This window comes from Zonotrichia albicollis, chromosome 3 (genome assembly GCF_047830755.1).
Source record: "Zonotrichia albicollis isolate bZonAlb1 chromosome 3, bZonAlb1.hap1, whole genome shotgun sequence".
Classification (NCBI taxonomy): domain Eukaryota; kingdom Metazoa; phylum Chordata; class Aves; order Passeriformes; family Passerellidae; genus Zonotrichia; species Zonotrichia albicollis.
This window is the reverse complement of record NC_133821.1, coordinates 55,859,242-55,883,482: the sequence shown is the minus strand read 5'-3', so window position 1 is coordinate 55,883,482 and position 24,241 is coordinate 55,859,242. Positions and strand designations below refer to the sequence as shown.

The window sequence follows — 24,241 nt, the reverse complement described above, 5'->3', positions numbered from 1 at the left end:
ATGTGCACAATAACACATTATGTGAAATCACCCAGTGCTTGTAGATTTTTATATCATAGGTAAATTTCAGGAGGATTTCTGGTGTTTAATTCTGAGGCATAGCTTTCACCACTTTGTCCATCTTTTAATATAATTTTTAACTAACATTTCATGCACAAGTACCCATATGTGTTTTCATTTTAGTGCTAGATGAATGAGGAACTAACTGGTGTTGATGACCTGTGTCAAAATATTTAGCTAACTATCAAGCTGATAAAAACAAAATTATTTCTACTGGAGAAGAAACTTGATGTGAATAACTTGAAGGAAATCAAACCTTAAAGCTTCCAGTTCTTCAGGCAGAAATGTAGAGGCAAAAACATTGCTTTCATGTCTGCCACATGCCCTTTGTAGATGAAACAGGTGGTTTGGTAGACTGATATTTGCAATCTACCAATTAACTTTATTACAGGGACACAATTAATTTCTTCTGAGTGTATGTGATGATTTGCTTAAGTAGAGGGTTGTTTTGTTATTCTTAACACCTTTTCTTATGCAGTGGTTAGTGTGTCTACTCAACTGCTAAGTACATGGTATTATTTTGTAGTTACTTTATTTCCTACTTACCCTGTACAATTTTTCACATTCTGTGCTTTACGCTATTGTCTTGAATAGGGATTTTTCCATGTCACAATTTTAATAACAGTAACAAAATATTTTTAAGAGTTTTGTCTCTACTGTTTTAGTGGGTGGAGATCTGCCAGGCTTTGTTAGTCTTCATATATGCCTCATTGATATTCTTTTTAATACAGTTTTGTATTACCAGTAGAAGACAGGCTTTTAGAAATACAGTATCAATTATCTCTGCTCATTAAATGTTCTGAGCAGTAAAAAAAAAAAAAAAATCTGAGTAGATAAGAAGTCTCACTTTTGCTGAATTGTGACTGAAGTATAAAGTATTTGTGTTGCTGAGCTAGTCTGCAGCAATGGCAACGTTTACAACTTAGTGACTGCTCCCTTCTTAGAGTTAATAGAACAATAGCTGCCCTTGGGGTGTCATCTGTTGCTAAAGTTTTAGTGCTTCTAGAATGGATAGATCCATCAGTTAATCATTGCCAGGGACAGAAACAAGCTATACTTTCTGAAGCCTCACAAAAGTAGTTGAGTTTACTCTAGCATTGGAGTTGCTTCAGAATGGAGATTGCAGAGAAGGCTGTATTGTATTCAGCTGTAATTAGAGACCCTTTCTCCCCCTTTTTACACACGAAGGTTTTGAGGTTTTGATCCAATAAGCTTCAGTGTAGTAACTGAAGTTTGTCCTGGTTGTTAATAGCATGGAAAGTTTCATTCATCCAAATACTCAGTTCTTTTTGCTCTTCTCAGTTCCAACCCATGTGTACAATTACTTGCTTGTTTAGTGTCTTTATTATTGTATGAAACCTACTGTTACGTCTCAATGGCAACTCTTGAAACAAGTAGACTAACAAGAAAAATGGATTTGAATCACAGGCATGGGAATGTCTGTAGGAGTGAATGGGCATGTTAATGAAAGAGTTAATGATGCTGGAATGTCCTGCTGCTCCCAGCTATTAAGGAAGTCTGTACTTCATTATTTCCTCACGCTTCATTTTTCCATTTCAAAAAAACCAGATGTCTGAGTGTTTCTGCCCCTGCAGACCCCAGACACTGTTTACTAAACAGAAACAAGCCTGGATTCTTGGAACTAGGAACTGTTGAGAGCTGTTGTCTGATCCTCTGTGTGCAACTGGTTTCACATGAGAAACACACTTACCAGGACAAAACTGTAAGTGAGGAATTACAAAGGAAAATTAAGGGACAAAGGGAAGCTTTTTCATTCGGGTTTATAATTTTTTTTCTCCAGTATCTGAGGACAGCAATTAAAAATGTCAGTATAAGCCTTTGAATAAGAGAAGTCCATACATCTCAGTTTCTCACCCTTTTATTCAGCTTCCATCTGTTTTTAAGAGAAGTCCATAAATTATTTTCTACATGGCTGCACAAGAGCAAGCATCTATGGCTAAAAAATTCCTTGAATATTTGTATATGGCTTTAATTTGGTTTTTTCTCCATTCTGTTTCTTTCTTTACATATGTGAGAAATATGTACGTGTATGTTTTTCATCTCATTTTTCCATATTCATGGTACTTCCATTTTCATTTTTATCCATAATCTATTTCAGTGACTTTTGAATTCCAGATTTCTTCTGGTAATTCATCAATCAACTGAAAAAAAAATGTTTAATACTCATAAAATACAAATTGATTCTTCTGAAGAATGATCATTTAGCTGAGGTTCAGGATGCACCGTTCTGTGTATTTAGTCTGACTTGCACTGTGTTCCACAGTACATAAATTCTTCATTGCACCTTAATTCTCTCTGTTCTGCTCTACAGCTTCTGTCTTAGGAGCATTTTTCCGTACACTCATTCAATTTCTCACTGTTATTTTGAGCTGTGGTTGCCAGAGCTGGATGCTGTATTTCTTTAATCACCTCCCCAGCCTAATACTCTTCTCTGTGCCTGTATATTCCCTGTGTATATGCTGAATTATTTTTTATATCCTCTCACAATCCTTACACCACCGAGCTGTGATCTGCTGATAGCTTTTTTGGGTTGTAATTTCAAATGCAGATTAATCTTTAGAGGCTTGTCTACACAGTTTATTCCAAGAAGCATAACTCTACATTTACATCCTGTCCTTCTCATGTGGCCTGTTTCACGTCTACAAATGATGCCAGCTATGGTTGTATATCCTCCTCTGGAATCCAAATGATGGAATTATATTTCTTAATAGGGAAACTTACAAGCAGTACTAAGGCAATATGGGAATTTACCAAAGATACTACTAGTTCATGACTCTTGACTCCTGACTCAGATGATTTCTTTCAGTTGTTAATTATTTGCCAAAGTGCTTTATTTCAAAAATTATACAGTCCTGTGGGCATAAATAGTGCACCACAGGAAAACACAGAGCTACTAGGTCAGTGTATTGCCTTCCACAGTCAAGCATCAGCTGGAGCAAAATGCAGAGAGAATGGGGGTTTACTTAATTTTACAGCAAATGCTGATTGGTAATGTTTAAATTCCTACACTGAAAAATACTGTAACTTGATCCTGCTGTTAATGAAAAGCTGATGTTCCCCCTGCTTATTTTCATCACCAACAATTACCTAGGTCCTGCTTTTACTGACTGTTTCATCTCTAGCAGAATGAACTAGTCCTGGTGTAACCATTTTTGTCATCATTGACGTGATCGTTTGTCTTGACTTTCAAATGTGGGTTTCAAGAATGGTAAGAACCTCCTGAAAGTCAGGGCTAATTATCCCTGTATATGGAGCCTTGAAACAGGTGTGGCTTGTTTTCCATTTGCTACAATCAGGTGCAGTAGTAGGTGTAAAAGCAGCATTACACCAGGTAGGTGTTATTTGCTCTTGGCACTGCCAGTTGTATTTAATGGACTTTTTCTTCATGCCAATCACGAGATCAGAGAACTCTCCTAATCCTTGTTCTGTATCTTTGAAGAGTTTTGACTGGATGCAATACTACAGTACTTATGTTAAAGGCAGGCTCACTAAGAAACAACATTTAGGCTGCTCTAGTGAAGGAAATTTACTGGCTCTTAGGTTTGTGTCTGGATGCTGGCGCAAGAAGTAGCCCTGGTGCTACCTAAATATGTGCCCTTTCTTGTTACTCATTTTGTCTAGCTTCTGCTGTTAGATCATCAAGGAGGAAATGTGCTTTATTTGCCATGTCAATCTCATCTTTCAAACTCTGTGAAAGCTAGACTAATTTCAGAGAGTTATTTAATGCTATTTAAAACTTGCAAAATCAGAGCATCTTCTCCTACTGTCACTGACTAAAAGGTACGGCAGTATAAACAGTGTAAGCAGACCATTTATCCCAACCCACTGTCATCTGTACCTAATATTATTGTGCCTTCATTGTTGCACAGGCTACAACACTGGATTGGGTTTCAACTCACATTTCTTTAAGTGCCTCTTAGCTGTAAACATAGTAATCCTGGCCATGATCCAGAGATGAGAAGAAATAAATGGAGAATGGATTCCAAGTGCTTGGTTGAACTGTCCTTTAACTTAGCCACTTGTTTGATTTATTAGTTTTAATACTGGCTAAATTCTTATAAGGGAGTCAAAACAAAATTTTGAAAGACAGGTTAAAATTATTGACTCAGCATAAATGAACATGGTAACCCTGGCTTTCTTTCTTTTCAGAATCGATTACTTATTGTACTTGATACTGTTAATAAAGTGATCACTAGTATAAGGGATTTTCATGAGCAAAAAAGTAGTAAAATACACATTTATTCCTAAAAATGAGTGACAATAGGGTATTTGCAAATATTTTTATATAAGTAAAAATTCAGCATTGATTGGTTTTTTAGAAAGAACCAACCATATGCTCTGCCTTCTAGAAATTTATTACTAATTTTGAAAATTATTTTGTTTGACAAGTGTCTTGACTTTAGTGTTGTTAAGTGCATAAGCAGACCATTTGTGAGATTGGTCTTGATCACTGCAAGATAAGTTCTCTTAAAAAATACAATCAGAATTCTTGAGTAAAATCTGCAGATATTAATGTGAACATTGTCTTGAAATTAGAACAGCTATTGGTATTTCAAGTTGCTGATAACACTAATATATTTTATGTGTAACCACTGGGTCCTACCTGGGATTGTATACACCCTCCTTTCCATAATTCACATAGAATATTGAGTAAAAAATTGTAACCTGTTGATATAAACCCTACTTTTATGGGTTTCTGATGCAAAGAAGAAAAGGAACAGTTTCTACCTTGTTAAAATATCCTGCTGAGGAGGAGTTAATAGTGTTTCTCAAAGCTGATAGGAATTAAATTAGGATTTTTTTTTTCTGCACTGGACAAAAATATGCATGGGGAGTAGTTTACCAATACTCAGTGTTCTCCCTGTTTTCTTCTGTGAACACTGCCTTTAATGAAAGTTTAGAATAAAAAAACCTGTGGCAAAGCCATCTGTTTACTGGAATCAACATTTTTTTACCTGCATACTGCATAGGGCACTGAATACATGAAAACAGTCTGAGACAGATAATGGAGGCTTTCCCACAGGGCCTGGTTTTGTAAGTTGATTCAAGGTTCTCCACCACCCACATTAAAACTGATGCCAAATATTGCAGTTGTTCAGTGAGCTGTTCTCCAGTCATTTATATTTCTCTAATTATGTCCAGGTGCATGAAACTTGTCCAAAGCTTTTGCTTGCATAACTAGTTTAAATATCAATAAAAACCTCCCTTCTTTTTTACAGAACAGAGATTTACACCACAACAGTCTGTAGATGCATGGGATTAGCTTTTTGCTCAGCTGGGGTCAGTCTAGTGTGAGCCACACAAAACTAATCCTGTCCTAATCCTGGCAGTGTAAAAACAAGTAAAGGAGTAAATGAAATTGTAGTGTTAAAGACACTTCAGCAGACAGTTTGGGCTAAATATTTCTAAATGTCTGTAGAAATCATTGACAGGGAAAGGATACTCTCCCATAATTACATCTTTCTCTCCTGGGGATCTCAATTGTGTGGTAAAACCAAGCCAGATTTCTTTGTCTGGAGAAGGAAATATATAATTTTTATTATGTTCTTTTAATTTCATTATGTTCTTTGGCTTCTAGAAGATATATTGATCCAGATGACTTTCTCTACTGCATGATAGATAATATAATAAGAAGGTGTAAATTTTAGTTCAGACTATTTTTTAAAATTGGAACATTAAGAGCCAGATTCCTGAATGCCCTGATTTGACATCTGAAAACATTCTTTCCTTTGTAGTCTCTGCAGTAATATAGATGCATGTGATGTAGCCAATGTGTATGGTATGTTTCTCTGTGCTTCACCAGGGAATGGACAACTTTTCCCTCCAATTTCTTTCTTAGATCCAGAAGAATCAAATGAGTGCTCAAACTTCATAACTGAACTTTAAAAACCTAATATACATCATAGCAATTAATTGTTTCATCTCCTAAGATCTGTGGAGAGTTTGGCATCTGCCTCATGTTGTGGTTTTCTCTTGTGGCTTTGAAAGCAAGCTCGACTTTTAGCATTACAAAGAAACCTTCAGCCACTGTAGGGTCTGTCTAATTAGTCACGTTTTAGAGCCCATGGATAATTGCCATTATTAGACAGCAGGGTCAAAAGTCAGACAGAATGTTCTTGCTCATCTGCTTCAAGGTGTTTTCCAACTTCCGTTTATGACCCTTCAATGAAGGAAGATGCAGGGGACCTGTTTGTTCTCTTTCAAACTAGGCAGTGAAAGATAAAATAAGTTTAAAGCAAATGTGTCACACTTACATAGGGCAGACTGGTTGAACCTCTTCTGAAGTCACATGCCTTCAAGGTTTGTAACAGTGTCATGTTCCACTAGAGGTAAGAATTCTTGTGTGCAGGTGGTCAGTGTATGCTAACTGTTAATGGACTGTCATTATTAACTAAAACAGAAATATATTCACTGGGGTTTGTTTTGTTCTCTTGTTTTTTTCCCCAGAAGTAGAAAAGACCAAATGCCAGCATGAACGAGAAGTAGCTCTTGGCAGCGGAGGTGCTTTCTTCCCAAGGGATGTAAGAGTTGGTCACTTCATTCCCCAGTGTGATGAGCATGGGAATTACCTACCCACACAGTGCCATGCTGGCAGTGGATATTGCTGGTGTGTGGATAGGGATGGAAATGAGATTGATGGCACCAGAAGCGGTCCAGGAGTCCGACCACCATGTAAGTGGCTGAAGCAGTTGTTTCTTGAGAGTATCTCTTCATCTGAGTGCACTGTCTCCCAAATGTGGGGCTTAGTCCTTCCCCGAGATGCAGCACTGACTTGGAGCAATGCACATTTCTGCTGTCCCATTGTGGTATGTCTCATGCCCTTCAGTGACCCCAGCACACACTTTTCCTTCAGCCAGGGTGTCTGGAAGCTGTGGTAAGCTTCTGAATAACAAGAAGGTTTTCTAGCTTCTTCCCTGCCTTGAAACGGTGAGAGGCCCAGATAATCTCTGCCCTCTGAGAACTGTAATGGCTGACTTGCCTCAGGAAATGAAGGGTGTTCCTTCCTACGTCTTCCTCACTTCAGATGCAAAATAAGATAGATTTTTCTAAACATTTGAAGCAAAGAGCAATTAGAGAGGCAAACATGAAAAGATCTATTATGTCAATTGCTCCTTCTCTGTCAGCCAAGGGGAAAATTTCAGAAGCTTTCTGCATCTGATTATAGTTATTAATGTCTGCTTATAGGGCTGTTTCCTTCTTAGAAGTCTGACTGTAATTGTGTCTCTGCAAATAATAAGGAACCTTGTTGTGCTGTACAGACTAATTTTTTGCCCATCTGTTTCCTTCTCTGCTAACAAGGTCTGAGCACAGCCGCTCCCCCTGTTGTTGTTGGGCCCTCTGTTCGACCAGACACGGTGCCTCTGCCGCCAGGAACGCACTTGCTTTTTGCCCAAAGTGGTAAAATTGAACATGTTCCCCTAGAGGGAAACAGTATGAAGAAAAATGGTGCAAAAGCACTCTTGCATATTCCAGTAAGTAATTTACTATATGAAGTCCATATTTTTTAGAAAATTTCCTGACAAAGATGTAAGCTACTGTTTGTCTGCATACCTCGATAATATAGGTTGAAAACACAATTTTTACTCTTCATTAAAATTTCAGTATCCTGCCAATTTGATACTGAAATTTCCTGATCTGACTAGTTAAAAATCTTGAACCCAAGGTATGGAAAAAAACAATTTCCTTTTAAAGAATGGCTAACAATAGATGACAAGACAAAAATCTAATCTCACATGCCTCCAGCATCACATGCCTTCATATAAACTACTGTTTATTTTTATTCACACTTCTATTGACTTTCTGACTCTGGTATAAAAGTTTAGGAGACTTACAGTATCAGTAGGTGGAGAAGGCTCATTTTTCCATTCCTGCTCCCTCAAAGTTTTTTCCTAAGTCTTAACCTATTCCTGGCTTTATCCAGTCAGTTGTCTCCACTTCTTGGCTACACATATATTTTTCTTTCTTCTTTTTCTTGCTTCCTTCCCCATGTCTAAGCCCAGTGGGTGGTAGATTTTTTTTCCCATGCTTGTTACTACCATCTTGAGATCTTTTTTCCTAGAAAATGAATTCCTGATGCTGAGAACCTCTCTTTTCTACCACCTGTGTCACATGCGAGCCCTTTTCACTGGCAGTTTCATCGCATTCATTTGTTTTGCCCAAGGCCTAGGTTTTTTTTTCATTCCAGTGTTGCTTTATTTATAATGAATGGCAATATTAAGTATCAGACTGGTCTCTTTATTTTCCTTAGATATTATACTGAGTAGTTAATAAATCAAATACTGGCTAAATTGCACAGATTCACTTCATTAAATAGTACCATAAATTGCTGTGAGGTAAGGTCAAAATCAAGGTTTTGTCCCTTATGTAAAGTTTTGCTGCAATAACATACAAAAATTTAAAAACAGTATAAAAAATGGTGTAAGAAGGCTGAAGGTGACATGATTCTGAATACTTGTCAACTAGTCTTATTATTTACTTGATCTAACTTAAATTAATTACTTAGAATTATCTTGAGAAAAGAATTTCCAAGAGATAAGTTGCAATTCTTTCTTGAAACTTTCAATTGAAAAGAAACTTTAGGTCTGAGCTAGCACTGTTGACTTTGTGTTGTCTGTGTTGTGTATTTGCAAAGTGGTACCAGAGGTGTTTATACTGCTTTGCAACCCACAGAATTTATGGACAGTGATGAATAAGTGCATCTGTTTTAATTCATGTGTTTGGAACATCTTTCTAAGAAGCTGTGTTACAAAAGCAGCAACAGTGACAGACTTGGGAATCCATGTGCAATTGTTGCTTTACCCTGATAGTCCCTTTGATTTGCCTGGGGGAGGGATTTTGAGCTCTCAACTCAAACTCTAGTCCTACCTTCCTTCTGCCTGCAAAATTGCATATAAATATTTCTTGTTACTTAGAATATTGTTTCCACCACAATGATTTATGTAGTACTTGTTTAAGCTAACTTTTATTTTGAACTCTTACTTTGCTAGAACTTTTTGAGTCAAATGGTGTTACGTAGGAAGCATAGCCATAATGCATGACTTTGATGTTAGCGCAAGCCAGATTTGATGGAAGTCATTATTCTTCCTTAAAAGGAAAGAATGAGAGGAAAAAGGTACAGGAAAGGGTGACAAAGTAAAATGTCAACGTGAACTTTTTTTAGATGGGTATGCAGGGGAAGCTGTAGAAGTCAGACAAACTCTTCAGTGTATCAATGCTTCTTTGAAATAATGGTGAATGATGTCTGATAGTTAAAAGGGACCTTGAACTTGAAGTATTTTTCTAAGATATTTGACAATGTTGCCCAACTATTTACTTGCCCTTTCCTCCCCATTTTCCACCTTTCCTCAAGAATTTTGTTTCTTCAGGCTTGAGACTTAAAAGCATTAGTTAATGCTGCTGATGAGTAACTGTTGTTTATCCTAAGCTGATCTAATTTACCTGCTGTCCAACAGGACAGAGTTGTTATTGGAGTTGCTTACGACTGCGTGGACAAGATGGTTTATTGGACAGACATCAGCGGCCCCTCGATCAGCAGGGCCAGCCTGCATGGTGGGGAGCCAACAACCATAATCAAAGCAGGTAACCACAGAAAATTCTTTCTCTAGGAACAGTATTAGTCTTGAATTTATTAATATGTACCTCCTAGGTGTTGCCTGAGCTAAGAGTTGTGTTTATTCATTAACATGGAATATCATCAGAGGGTGTCTTTGATTTTTGTTCTGGCAAGCTAGGTAGGTGCTGGATAGCTGAGATTTTATGACATGTAGTATTATTTTTCTCTCCTGAACTCTACCTGTTAGCTGCCTGCTCTGCTGAGAAAGGACTGGTGAGCATGGAGGCTGAAGAGAACTCCTGCTCTCTCTTCCTTGGCTTGGGGATCAAACAGCTGAAGAATTCTTAGAAATAATTTCAGCTGTGGTTTTCCCATGCCTGCTACTCAAGTGAGCATGGAAAGTGAGTAAAGCCACCTTGTTTGGTCTTTACCCTTTGTAGTTGTTCAAGGACTTGAGAATTAGACTGGAGGGTATTGTGGAGTTAGTGCTTATCCAGTTTTTATCTTGTTTTCTTGCATTCTTTCCTTCAGGACTGCTGCTCACTGCAGTCCATGTTCATTTTCCATGCAGCTTGGATGTTAAACCCTGTTATTGAGTGGAAAGAGCTAAGGGCAAGGCCAAGTTTGGAGAACAAAGTGAGTGGCTGGGGGAGGTGTTTTTTAATAAAGAAAAAACAACAGCAAAAGTAGCTGGAGGCACATTATCTTGTCCTCAAGATCCTAGAACACCTGTGAGGTCAAGGTACTGGAAGAGGTCACCTTTGCTTTGAATTCTTTGCAGACATTGTTAATAAACTTATGAAATTATTTTAGAAAAACAATCAGCTAGTTATAAAGGTCTGCAATAAATTTGATTCTGTTTTCTTTAGACAGTGATTCTCTACACATCCAGACTTTGTGCTTTGGAATAGTCAGTTTGTGAGATTCCAGTCAGGCTCTAAGGGACAGCAGATAGATGGGTGTGGCTTGGATCCTAGCATTGTCCTAAGAAGGAAAAAGAGAGAGCTTAAGGCCATCCCTAACCATTCCAGCAGTTATGGAGCTTCATATTTCTATACCACTTGATGGCTGAGGTATTTTGTAAGACTTCTTTTTTCATCCCAAAATATTTAATATGATGGGGACTCAAACCTGCAGTGCAGTCCTGTGCTTGCCTGTGCAACTTAGAAACTCTGCAAGGAAAATATTTTTGCTTTAATGATTTTTGTTTCAGAATCTGCACTTTTAAAAATGAGGAAAGGTACTATTGCGAAAAGCTTTATATGGATATGAATGTCTCTCTAATGAGAGTGTGTGTAGGCATTAAAATTCTTGTGTAAAATGTTGAAAATTATTTGTGAAGGCTTTCAGCTAAATTTGATTGATTATTTAAGCTAATTCAAGATGTTTCAATGCTACATGGAAACTTCATGAGTTTTATCTGCTATAAAAAAATATTGTGTGTATGAAGCTTTCTCATGAATTCTGTTGTTCTGTTGTTTGCATAGGATGTGGATACTTTTCCTGAAGAGATCAGGAGAGGTGTTGCACTTTAGTTTTTGTATGTTAATGGACATTTCAATAAGGATTCAGATCAAAATGTATTGATATTCAGCATTCAAATGCATATCTTCTATGCAGGCCAAAACTGAAAATTTCAAATTTCACGAAATAGGAAAATGTCTCCCCCTCAGAAGACACATGAGAATTTTTTTTGTTTTGTTTTGATCTTTGTCGTCTTCCTCCTGTGAGCTCCAGCTGCTTTCTTCAGTTCATGTGTATTTCTGTGGAATGTACTATATTTTTGGTTAGTTTTTTATAAAGCTCTTGCGATCCAAGTTGTGCTGCTTTGCAGAAACACTGTTCAATTGTGGAGCCCCATCCAGTTCTCCTTTATCCCTGCAGCTGTGGAGGCTTTCTCAGCTCTGCAGCTGTGGCAGCAGGTTAGGAAGCAGAGCTTTCCTTTGCAGTAATTGCTTAAAGTCTTATCAGCTGTGCATGTCTGTACAAACCTGCCCTCAGGGACAGAGCCTGTGACTGTATCAGGCTTGATGACAATATTAGCAGGAACATATTTGTGCCTCTGGAAAGACTGGTGATAAATGAAGCTTTGAAACATTCCCTTACCCCTCCCTCCATGGGGGATAGTTTTTTTCTGGCTCATTATCAACCACACAGAAGAGACATTTACTTTAAGACTTCTCTAAATCTCCCACATATAGCTGACATAAGGAAATTGAAACAAGGAATCTAGTCAGGGAGCAGGGGCTCCTGGGAATCAGTGACAGCAAATCATTTGCCTGCTACTGTCTTCTGTTTCCTAAAAGAGTCTGGGAGCTCCTCCATTACCATTTAGTCAATAACGTTCTGATCCCAGACACTGGGGACTGTTGTACTCAAAATGTGGCCACCCTCAGCAGACTCTGCCATTAGCAAGGAAAGAAGTAGGATCATTTGAGGGTCTGAAGTATATGTGAAGTGGTTTCTTGCAGCTGACAGGTTTAGCTGCACAGAAGCACTTAGAGAAATAAAGACCAACAATGTGAAGTCAGTATAACTGAGTCAAAGTGTGCCCAAGAGCCCTCAGGAGGAGTAAAGTAATGCCTGATTAAAATTTACTTTCTTGCCCATGGCCCCTCCCCTCCGGCCATGAGCTGTGAGTCAGAAACAATGAGATACATCTTGTTTGTTCCTTTCCACTTCTTCAGCAATTAATATAAACTTAAAATGTCATGTGTGCAGATAAAGTGCAATCCACTTGAGTGGGAGAGCAGAGGATGCTTGAACTGTTGTGCAACTGTTACTCACAGCAACATCGCAGTAGCAAAGTCTAGAGAGCCCCATGTTCCGATGTTCTGCGCCAAGTGCCTTTTCTCCAGAAAGGTTGCTTGTGTCACATAATGTTTGTTTAATGGCTGTCAGTGAATAAACCTAAGAATTAAAAGAAAGCTAATGGGCTACATTCCATTCAGTGTGTGGATCAGCATTTGAAAGGTGCTTTTTTTTTTTTAAACAGCTGGCTGGTATAAAGGGTCACTTTGCCTCTTTTGGGCAGTGACTGTGTAAAATTCTTTGCTTTTTTTTTGGAACTGAAATTGAATTAAAATAGACTTTCTTTTTTTTTTTTTTTAACTTGTGTTTGGCTTCCTTAAATTCCTCACAGCCTGCCTGCTCTTTTTCAATGGAGCCTTGAAAAAAACAGAGCAGTTTCTCATAGTGGCTGAATTAAGCTTTATAATTTTTTTCTGCATCCTGCATCCAAGTTAGAAATTACTGATGCTAGAGCAGTAAGGTCATTATCTGCTATTTCCTGTTGCTTTTGGAACAACTAACTGTCCAAGAAAAACTGTGCTCATACTGTGCTGTGTTCCAAAAAGAATAGCTCTGCAAAACAAAGAACTGGATCTAGATTGCATCAGTTAGTTAATAACATTGTCTCTAGTGTTTAGAGTTTGATTTGTTTAATTGCTGCATCACTTAGCATAAATTCAGCTGTCAGAGGGGTATAATGTATGCTGGTACTAAGGAAGGAGAAATATTAAGGGTTTAAAATCCATTTTATGGCCTTCTAAGTATGGTAGAATAAGATTTTGACAGTATCTGCTGTTCCTTTCTCTGTTATAAGCTCCTATGTTTGCCCCTCCAAGTACAATTTCTTTGTGTGTCAAGTTTGTTCTGCATGGAACTTCTCATTTTATGTCTTTAAACTTTCAGGTAAAATGCATGTTCCTCTTCCAATTGATATAAAGTAGCTTTTGTTGGACCACAGCCAGAATACTGAAGAAAACTTATTTCTTCTAAAGGTTATCCTTATGCAGCATTGAGGCTGACAGAGTGTACTGGGAATAAATATAATACCTAGGAATGTTTTTCTCTGTTCTCCTGCAGACTTGGGAAGCCCTGAAGGGATAGCTGTAGATCATCTAGGTCGCAACATCTTCTGGACTGACTCTCAGCTGGATAGAATAGAAGTGGCCAGGCTGGACGGGCGGCAGCGTCGCATCCTTTTTGACACTGGTTTGGTGAACCCCAGAGCAATTGTTGTGGATCCTGTGAGAGGGTATGGCTGTGTTGTCAAGAAACATGTGCAAAGCTTGATTTTATTTATCTGGTTATTTAATGACCTGTGTTCCATGCAGAACCCCAGTGATGGAGTAAGGCTCTGGGTTCAGGTCAAGCATCAGGGACTTCCATCTTATAGTAAATTGTGTGCATGTTAAGGAGTAAACAACAAAGAAGCCATTGAGGGGCCGTGCATATTCTTAGGCACAGAATGTACGTCCAAGGGAAAAACATCCTACCATTAAAAAATGGCTATTAATAGTAAAACATCAGAGAGTTAGTGGCCCTCTCTGGGGATCTCTGCTGAGGATAAACTATTCTGATTCCATTGTTGCTTACTTGGTACACTGAAAAGAAAAATATTGTTTCAAATGGGTCCCAAATGTATGCCAAATACTCTTGCTTTAGCCTGAGCAGACATGATGGGAAGTGAGATGAAGAACTAGAAACGTGGATGTACATTTTGAACAGCCCTCAGAACTGTTTCAATTTAAGTCTTTTTGACTGGCCTTTTGATCATAAGCTAAACAATGGAAGGAAAGCATTTCTTCCTACGTCAGTGCTTGCTCCTTTTGTTTTTGATGGAAGTATTTTTGCTACGCTTTTACTACCCTTTTTTGACTTCTATATCAAAGTGCAATATGGCCCTTCTTATTTATTTAAATGATTTAGGGGCTGTATGTTACTTATGTGTTCTTAGTACTTTCTTAATTACACCAGTCTTTTGAGATAAGTCCCTGTCTTAACTCTAGCCTTTTTCTTCTTCCTAAGAAACTTGTACTGGACTGACTGGAACAGAGAAGCTCCTAAAATTGAAACTTCATACATGGATGGCACAAATAGAAGAATTCTTGTTAAAGATGATCTTGGGTTACCAAATGGACTGACATTTGATCCTTATTCCTCAATGCTGTGCTGGGTAGATGCAGGTAAAGGAGGGCTAAAATATTTCTTTGTAATAGTAGTAGTGTAAGTATATCCAATCCTGAAATTATGCACAGCCTTAGCTTCTGGCTTTAATGATTTATTCATTGCTGTTCACATGAGAGTGTGTGCAAGCTGAAGGATTTCAATTCTGATCACAAAACTTTCTAGGAATGCAACAGATCTATGTCTTTGTATCTTGCATGTGGCTATTTTTTTTACATAGTGCTTGGGGCTTTGTAGAAGTTCTTAGTTTAAGACTAGGGAAAACCACAGATTTATCTAATCTGCCTTCCAGAATGTCATCCTGGCACTATTGTTCTAAAGCCTGTAACCTGAGGCCAAGTCTGGCTTATATTTGACTGAAGCAAGTCTTGAAAAAGCAATGCACACAAAAGATCAAGGGATCAAAGTTCTGCCACCGCCCCATTGTTAGTTTTGTGACAGTGATTAGAGGGGAAGTGTGCTTTTAATTGTCATTTAATTTTTATCTTTTGGGATCTTGCTGTCTTTCGCCCTGTAGACTCTGGCAGGGATGTCTTTCTGTGGAGGTGCTTTTACACTTCAGGTCACCTTTCAAATTTTGGATGAATTAAAATGGCCAGGCTGTCTTTCTCACTATAAAACACTTTCTCCAACCTTCAACCTTCTGCTATCTCTAGTTACTTTCTCTCTCTTCCAGTCTTGTTCTCACATTTGCATCTTCTCCTTTTTTGTCTAATTCTGAAACACTTTACTTAAGAAAAACCTTCAGGTGTTTACATTCATTAGCAGTGTTCCCAGCCTGCAGTGGCTTTGCAGCTAGACCTTTTTGCACTCTATTTGCATCTATGAATTAGATGTTCTTCCTGCAGTCTCACCTTCATGGCCCAACCCAACAAGTATTTGTGGAACATGTTCACCAAACGTCTCAAAAATATCTTCTAGAGCAGGAGAGCCAAGTAAATGGCTGAAGTATCCCTCCAGAATGGAGGAAGCCTTCTGTCAGCTTCCACACCAACCCAAGGATTCTGGAATCCATGGCAGGAATCTCAGCTTGTGAGCATTGGCCATGGCTGCGTGGGACATCTGTGTTTCTTTAACCTCAGTGGTGTGCTGAGTAGCATTAGCACTGAGTATTTATCCATTCAGTTTTTGGCACATGCACACATGTGACACGGAGGAAGGCTTTGACTAAGCAGCACACTGAAAGATTTCCAGGACTTTCCACCCTGTTCATGCTTGCATATTTGTGCTTGTCTTTCATCCCTGATGAGAGCTCTCTTGTTCTGATTCAAAAGCTTAATTGTTTCACTACATCCAGGTACCAAGAGGCTGGAATGCATGAACCCTAATCAGCTTGGTAGACGAAAGATTGTTGAAGGGATTCAGTATCCTTTTGGTGTTACAAGCTATGGGAAGAATTTATACTATACAGACTGGAGAAGGTATGTTATCTGCTAAAGAAATTATGGAGTACTTTTATCTTTTTTTTTTCTCCCCGGTAGAAACTGAAGTATATACTGCATTTCTCATGCCTGACCTCTCACACATTCCTGTTTTGTTCCTTTCCTGGCAATAGCTGATGCAGGGTGGAGTGGATGTGTAGAGCTGACCTATTGATGCTGCCAGTTAACTGAGTTTTCACTTTTTAGCATAGTGATTTGTCCTTGAAGAAAATGCTTTTAACACTGAACATTCTTGGGAAAGGAGTGGGCAGTAACTTGTTTCTCTTACAGCAGCTGCATTGTAGAGGGCAGACATTTCATCACTCTCAGCTTTCTATGCCTTTTATTATATGAATGTTCAATCAAAACTAAGGGGAAAAAAGTGTTCCTATCTTGATGACACTTTCTTTATTGCAAATGCTCTAAAATGTTGCCATATGAACAAGACTTAGAGGTTTACTTTAACTTCTGGAAAAAAAATCCAGTCCCTGCATTTTAAAATAAATATTTTTACTTGATATAAATGGTTTTATGGGCTCTATCAGAAAACTTACCCAAATGCCTCTATCAATTGCAGAAGCAGTAGCTATTACTGTGGGAGAATTTCCAAGTTAGCACTTCCCAGATGTTAGTTTCTATTCTAGAGCAGGCTTGAGGAACAGTATGCTACAGGTCTGTCATTTGACTGCCCTTTTATACTTAGGAAGGAAGGATTGCTTATGACTAGCTATATTCCTTCTGGAGATCAGGCTCCACCTAAAACACATCATTTTCCATAATTGTTATGCACAATAGCTGCAATGTCAGCTGTACCACAATACTTGTCAGAGGAGCAGAATGTGAAAAGTGTGCCAAAACTACTAACACATGCATCCCTCCAGTAGAGGTACATTGTGCTGTACTGGAAATACCTTCAAAATTATTAAGGTGTCTCCCTGATAAATTTCTGCCTAGAGTGAAGGTCATAACATACTAGGTTTGTCCAGGAAAGGTGATGTCCTGGGGGATTTTACTTCTGGTATCTCTTCCTAATTGTAAAAAAGAAGCAACTTCAAATTTTTCTCCACTTTTGGTTTTGTTTTGTTTTTTTGACTGGTTGGTTGGGGTTTTTGTTGGTTTTTGGGGGGGTCTTTTTTTTTGTGTTGTTTTGTTTTCCCCTATACTTTCACCTTCATCTCACTTCTGTATATTTTCTTCTGCACATGGCAGGGATGCTGTTGTAGCGGTGGATCGCACCATTTCATTAGAAAATGATAACTTCCAGCCTCACAAGCGCTCACGACTGTACGGAATCACCACAGCCTTTGCTCAGTGCCCAGGAGGTAATCCAGATGACTCTTGAGTTTTTGCACCTGTGTAACACTTTACTGTATAAATGAGCTTAGTAGCAGCTCCTGTTTATAAGCTGTGAACCGATTTGGGTAGTGAAGGTTTAGGTTAGTGCTTAGATTTCTGTTTAGTAAGAAATGAAAAGACCCCTAGTTTCTTTTCCATAAAAGCAGTTGTTGTAGTTCCCACATGAAACCAGGACTGGAGGGGCAGAAGGGGCCTGTTCTACCCTTTGTCAAAGGATGTGTATGATTAAGGTGGGCATTTGACCTGGCAGAAATGCTAATGTATCATCTTCTAAATTGAATGCTATATTCGTGGCTAGGACCTCATTCACTTATTAAGTTTAAACTACAGAAATATTATGGTCTTGCAGATGTCCTTAATAAGATCCAGTGTTTTTCAAAATGGAATGTTCAGAAAACAGCAGGTGGTAGAGTGGCTGGACTGAGCTGGCCCTTCTGCTCTGTTGAATGTGAAGTTTTCCAGATTTGCTATTGAAAAGAGGAAGAGAGGAAACTGATACCCTTGAAATATAACTTGGCTTTTATGAAGAAGTATCACTGTGCAGTTATGTTGCTCTTAGCAAATCACAAGAGAAAGCATTTGCTGTTTTTCATTACAATATGGCTGGAATTATAGGAGTTGTGCTATTTTTACTTTGGGTAGTTTCTCTTCAAATTACTCAATATATGCAGTAAAAAACAATTTAGTGGAGGTTTTGGCTCAGAGCTCAAAAATAAATACATATGTCATAATTAAGAAATCAGTTATATTGTTATTACTAGTTAATTCACTGATCCATTTTGGTAGGGAGTGTAAAATTTAACAATATTGTGTGCTCTGAGAATATGCTTATACCTATAATATTCAGAATCTTGATGTAATTTCTTTTTCTGTCTTATGTCTGTTTCAAGTGGTTTTCTGGATGGATGCCTTTCCTCTCTAATGCACTGCTTCTGGCTCTGGCGTCTCTTTCATTTCGCTCTTTAATGTTAACACTTTCCCAACCTCCCAATTCATTTGTGTTTGTTTTCATGGATCATTCCTCTGTCTTTGTATGATTGGTATCTAAGGATGATGTTCTGTAGCATTTTGCACTTTGTCCCCACATTGCACTTCTCTATTTACTCACTCACTTCTTTTCATTCTAATATCTGTGACCACGTGGCGAGTTTATGAAGGGTATTTTAGGAACAGCCCACTTGATGCATGCTGCCTCTTTCACTCTGATATCTTGATCTTTCTTTCATGTGAATGTCAAGTTGACACAAGGGATACGGTGACTCTTATCTCCCCAAAGCAAAGTTTTCTTCCACTCCTAATCTCATTATGGCTTGTTTCCCTAGCATAGCCATAAATCTTAATGTCTCTTGAGCATGTCTTTTTCAGATTTTATTGTGGGTGTGCATTTGCTTTTCTCTAAGGTTTTGCATCTCTGTTTTTTTCCAGGACATAACTACTGTACGGTGAATAATGGTGGTTGTACTCACCTCTGCTTGGCTACCCCAGGAGGCCGCACTTGCCGCTGCCCTGACAACACAGTTGGAGTAGATTGTATAGAAAGAAACTGAGCATTAAAACAAGCTTTAGAGCAGCAGACACCTTTTGGAAATGTGCTGTAAACAATTCACTCCTATCAACACAATCAGGCCCTAAAGATAAGTGCTCCATGCTGCTGACAGCAAGCCACTATGCACATATGCAGACACACACACACCACAGAGGCTGTTAAGTAAGACAGAGCTGCCCAGGTTGGATCCAAATTCACCCTCTTTCTTTTAAAATTATGTCTTTGCTTTTAAACGTAAATGTGGAGGCCTTGGTTGCATCTGCCCCAGTCAAGGAGGATGTGTCTCTTGGCAAAATTGAAGTAACAAAACACAGAATAGAGTAATGAGAATGGAACTACTCAAATCCTGAGACTGAATTGTACCTTGGAGTGAGCAGCAGTTTTCTGCAGAAGTGATATGGTTAGCCCATCATATATGTGGCTGGGATTATCTCTAGCTGAGAAATAATCAGGGGGTCCTAAGGTTGAACAGATGAGGGGGAATACCCAGCAATAGCACATATTTACTGCCCAACCACATTCCGTCTCACTACCAGTCCTTCCACTTCAAAAACCTGAATCTCAACTTTTGACTTCTGTACAACAGAAGTATTTTATCCATGTGTTGTAAGGATTATAATTCTCACCCTGGCTCATGTGATCCTTTTCTACAGCACATGATTTGTTACAGATAATCAACACAGTTTAGTGGATATATTTGAAGTTTTTGTTAGATTTTAAGAGATTTATCTTTCTTCTGTTTGAGGTGGATTCCTGAGTAGTTCCCTAAAATCCACTGAACAAAATTTAGATATTTTGAACAATTGCTGATAGGTCATCAAAGAATGGATGTTGATTCATTGGGACACAAGTGGTTTTAAAGAGATTGTCACATTTGTTTTCTGAGAGGTTTTAAAATAGTATTTCTATGTTTGATCCTATAAGCTTCAAAGTGGTCTCTGAATTCTATCTTAGCAATCTTTCTTCCTTAGCAAACCATGCCATGCCTTTTTAGGGACCATAAGAAACCATGGCAGTTAAAATCTGATTTTCAAAAAGCTCACCTCTGGTTTGGTGCTTAAAAGAAAAAAAGATGCTGATGCCCCATTATGTGCCAGTGTTCAGTAACAGCAAAAACGGTAATCTGAAAATCAAAGTGAAGCTGATGTTTTCATCATCGCCAGTAAGTTTGGAGAGGGAAAATCTAAATGCATACTTATATGTCAAATTAGCAGAATAAATCTGGAAGTGAAGTTTGGTTTCCCCACTGTGTTGGGAAGGAAGCTTGCCTGCAAACCAACCTGCAGCAGAGCAAAACAGGGCTTGTGAGGCTCCTGCCAGAGCACATTTCACTGTGTGTCATGATCAGAGCAGTAAGCTAACATTCCATTTCCTCACTCCCTCTTCAGACACAATGGTGACAGTTTTCAACAGAGCCAATTCTGAGTCTTAACTGTGTGACTTCTTCCTCTTAATTGTATATTTATCATAAAATAACAAAGCATATAAACATTTTAAAGATCTTTTTTGTATAACTTTTTATAACTCATAATTCATTCTATTCTTACACTTAATCAGGTATGTCTTACTGTAAATATCCAAAATTTGTTGAAATGAAGGTGCTTGATAACTCTTTCTCCAGAAGTATTCACATATCTGGTGAAATATTAAAGTTTACACTCTGTACAGGTATCTGCAGTACAATCAATAAAAATGGTTGGTTTTTATTTTCTATAAAAAATAATGTCATGCCTGCAGAAGGAAGTGATATGTGGTGTCTCAAATATATTTTCTTGTTGTGTTCTGGATTTTAGCTAACTCATATGGTACTTCTCTTCCAAGATGCACCATCACAGTGGGAAAAAACTGCTTTTGGGGCTTTGTGTTCTGGAAGCAGTAGGATACTTCAAAGCAAATACATATGAGAGTGCTTGAAGAATACAGGGCCTTCAATTCAGATTGTTTTGGCTGAATCTTTTTGCTGGTTGTAAATTCTTGTTAACCTTTGTCAAGTAAGCATAATTCAGTTATCCCATACTTCAGACTTTTAACAGTGAAAATACAGAACTTGGACAAGAATAAAATGGGGTAGAATTTATCCCTATGCTCAAATGGTACTGAGTTTCTGAGTGATAGGGTACTTTGCAAGGAGATTACTACTGGGACCCAGAGGGTGGCATTTGGAGTTAGAGCAGGAGCTTGTTGGTGATCTGTTCTGGGGACTGCACATGGAATTTATGCATTGATTTATGCTTTTTTAAATTTATGTTTCTTCTTGCATTATGATAGTTGCTAACTTCCTAAACGCTAGTCAGCTAATTCTATGCAAATCAATCAGCAATGACGAAGATGTCAAGGAAAATATACCCCAGCAGAACTTCTAGTGTTGATGTGTGAGAGTCTGAGTAGTCTGTAGCACAAAGAGAGAAAGAGTATTACTGTGGACTGAGTTTTTAGCCTGAGAAACTCAGATATCGTATCTGGGAGTAGGTAGCACTAAATGAGGGGAAGCTTCAGCAGATCCATGTCAGTGGTGTAGATGTGGCAGTTTGCAAAACTTAAAAGTCTGCACAACTTCAGCATTCCAGTTCCTAGAAATGAGGAACTTTTAAAAAGCTCTAGCATGATGTTTTGTTTATCACCTAATGCTTCTGTTAAATTCAACTGTTGTAGCTCAATGCCAGTGTGCAGCAAGGGCAAAGCTGTTCCCTCAGGGAGGGGAGGCCAGTAGAAGCTGTGGCCTTTCCAGTCATGGACAAGTCCCACTGTACCCCAGGTGAGGCTGACAGTGCCAGTGAGGGTAGCTGGGTTCAGCCAGGGGCCAGAACACCAAGCAAATCTGCAGTGGAAAGAGTAGGTCTGATGTCAAGCTGGGTAACCAAGTCAGGATCATAGATCATAATCAGGTTTGGGCATAGTGACCAGGATCAGTGATCACCAGCCAAGTGCACTGTGGTGAGACAGGCCCACAGCCACACTGGGAAGTTGGCCAGGACCTGAAGCAATGGAGCTCCTGGCTGTGGCATGGCTCAGGCCAGGAGCAGGGTGAGAGCCCCGACTTTAAAGCAGTGTTTAACAGCAGAGAAAAAGGGTTGCCTTTGCTGAGAACCCCCAGCAGAGCTGTTTGAGGATGGGTGTCTGCTGAAGTTCCCTCAAGTTTTCTTCACACCTTTTGTTAACTGGCTGGCCTTGAATAGCCAGCTATGCTGCTGGTGCTTGGGTGGTCTCTGTGTGCTGGCACTTCAGAGTTCTCTATTCCTCTATCTGTTTGCTTTCTCAGTGAATCTTGCTAAATCTTTGGCCTCTAAAAATGATCAGTGGTGTTGAGTTACTTATTTTAATCACAGTCTGGCCAAGAATGTCAACTTTTGATGACGTATTTAGCATTATCCACTTGAGGATATTCTTCCTGTGTCTATCATGCTTTTCCGCTTCAAAGTTCACAAGTATTTTGGATGCTGAAAATGTGGAGTTTTGGTTTCCTTCTTCTAACCCCAGAGAGTTAATGGTATCTTTCTATAACACAGGGTTTACTCCTGCTGACCTGGGTCTAATTCACCTACTCTGTCCTTTTTCTAACTGTTGCTTGTTCAACTGTTCTAGACTTGCCTCAGGAGCAAGTCAACTTCAGATATGTTTTTACATTTTGTTTGAGATTAAAGAGGTAATGGAAATGGATGTTATATTATATATAACATATTATACATAATATAACATTAGTTTATGTATATGTTATATATAACATATTATATATGTTAATGGAAAATTATGTTGTTATTATTATTATTATTGTTATTATTATTCTTGGCTGGGACTGGTAGTCATATCAGTCTCTGGTTGAAGAAAAGATTCTGTGTAACTGCAGTTCATGGGGTTTTTTTGCTGCAAAAATCTGTAGATTCCCAGGTTTTCCAGGAATGAAGAGCAATTGCTTCAATGTTTAAAGATAAGACAAAATATTTCCTAGAGCTATTCCAGAGGTAAGTTGTTTTCTTAAATGCATCTGTTTATATCTTCCAGCACACATGAAAACACTTACTGATAAGATTATTAATCATGTTTACCAATCTTTTAACAGTAGAAAATAGTAGAAATAGTGGAAACTATTGAAATTAGGGGTGACTTCCTTATGGCTTAATTGGATGGTTTCGCTACCCTTTCCATCTGAAGGGTGTTTGAAAACCTCAACTTAACTCACTTTTTAACTTGCAAATAACCTTCCTCATGGTGAAAATTCAGTGTGGCTTTCTGAAGCTCAGCATCCTGACCAGTGTGTTTTTCCAGGCTGACAAACAGTTTACTCTGCAGTTATCCACTAGCACAGTTTTGTCACAACATATTAGATTTTTAACTTGCCTGCATATGATTAAGAATGACAGATGATTACTAGAGGATAATGGCCCCTCCATGGCAGTGTCACAATGCATCAGTTTAACCTATGGTTAAATGCAAACTGGGGGCTTTTGTGTAGTATTTAATAATGTATTCCTTGGAGAATTTGCTGAGAAGGAAAAAACCAAAAAACAAAACAAAAAGCCCCAAAACAAACAAAAACACCACAACAACAACAAAAAGCCAGCAGGATGTGAAACAGGTATGGCTATAGGGAATACAGTTGTGAGAAGACCCGTGCTTGCCCTGTCTGTAAGAATTAAATGTTACCTCCAGAACTTGAGTGCCCAGCTGGGGTGTGGCAGGAGGTTGTTTATGAGCTGATTGAATCACTTTCTTTATTTAAATTCTAGCCTAATTGAAGTCTGTCCTTTATCTTATTTATAAGTTTAGGACGGCATGGCAGTAAAATTGGTGAAAGGTCAGTGTATTGCATCCTACAAATGTACATATTGATGAGTCTGGAGTTTTGCATGGCACACGAAAGGCTCAGCTGCCAGTGGAATGCAGTGAACAGCTTCCCTGCTGCTCTGTGGCAAAGCAGATGGGACTGCAGTAACTTAATGGGGTTTTTGACCAGAAGGATTCTGGAGCTGATGAATGGGGACAAACTGCCATTCCCACAAATAACCAGGATATGCTGTGTTTCAGCCTGTGGCTTCTGAGTCTTCAGTATTCACCAGAATCCATTTGGTTTGTGGTGGTGCTGCTCACTCCAAGCAGGCAGTGTTTCCTACTCCATGGGATGTCTGGAACACACAGGAAGCACACAGAGGAGCTGTGTAGTGCAGGGCCTTTGGCATAAGGAAACTGGTCAGCTGTACAGATGTCAGTGGGCTGTGGCATATGGTGCTTCTGGATCTTACCCAGTAATTTGCACAGCAGCGTTGGGGAAATCTTCCCAGAGTTATAGTGAAAGGGAAAATGTTGTGGAAGGCAACT

At 38.7% G+C, this 24,241-nt stretch overlaps 1 protein-coding gene across 1 annotated transcript in view; it reads left to right on the top strand.

Moving 5' to 3' along the window:
• NID1 (nidogen 1) overlaps nucleotides 1-20,715 on the top strand; it is a 43,395-nt gene extending 22,680 nt beyond the window's left edge. Inside the window, exons 13-20 of the mRNA XM_014267453.3 lie at nucleotides 6,529-6,753; nucleotides 7,381-7,553; nucleotides 9,534-9,660; nucleotides 13,502-13,673; nucleotides 14,447-14,604; nucleotides 15,903-16,026; nucleotides 17,236-17,348; nucleotides 18,808-20,715. Of these exons, the coding sequence (XP_014122928.2) occupies nucleotides 6,529-6,753; nucleotides 7,381-7,553; nucleotides 9,534-9,660; nucleotides 13,502-13,673; nucleotides 14,447-14,604; nucleotides 15,903-16,026; nucleotides 17,236-17,348; nucleotides 18,808-18,929 (1,214 nt within the window). The 3' untranslated portion in view covers nucleotides 18,930-20,715. The remainder of the gene's footprint in view (nucleotides 1-6,528; nucleotides 6,754-7,380; nucleotides 7,554-9,533; nucleotides 9,661-13,501; nucleotides 13,674-14,446; nucleotides 14,605-15,902; nucleotides 16,027-17,235; nucleotides 17,349-18,807) is intronic.
• Nucleotides 20,716-24,241: the final 3,526 nt, after the last annotated feature.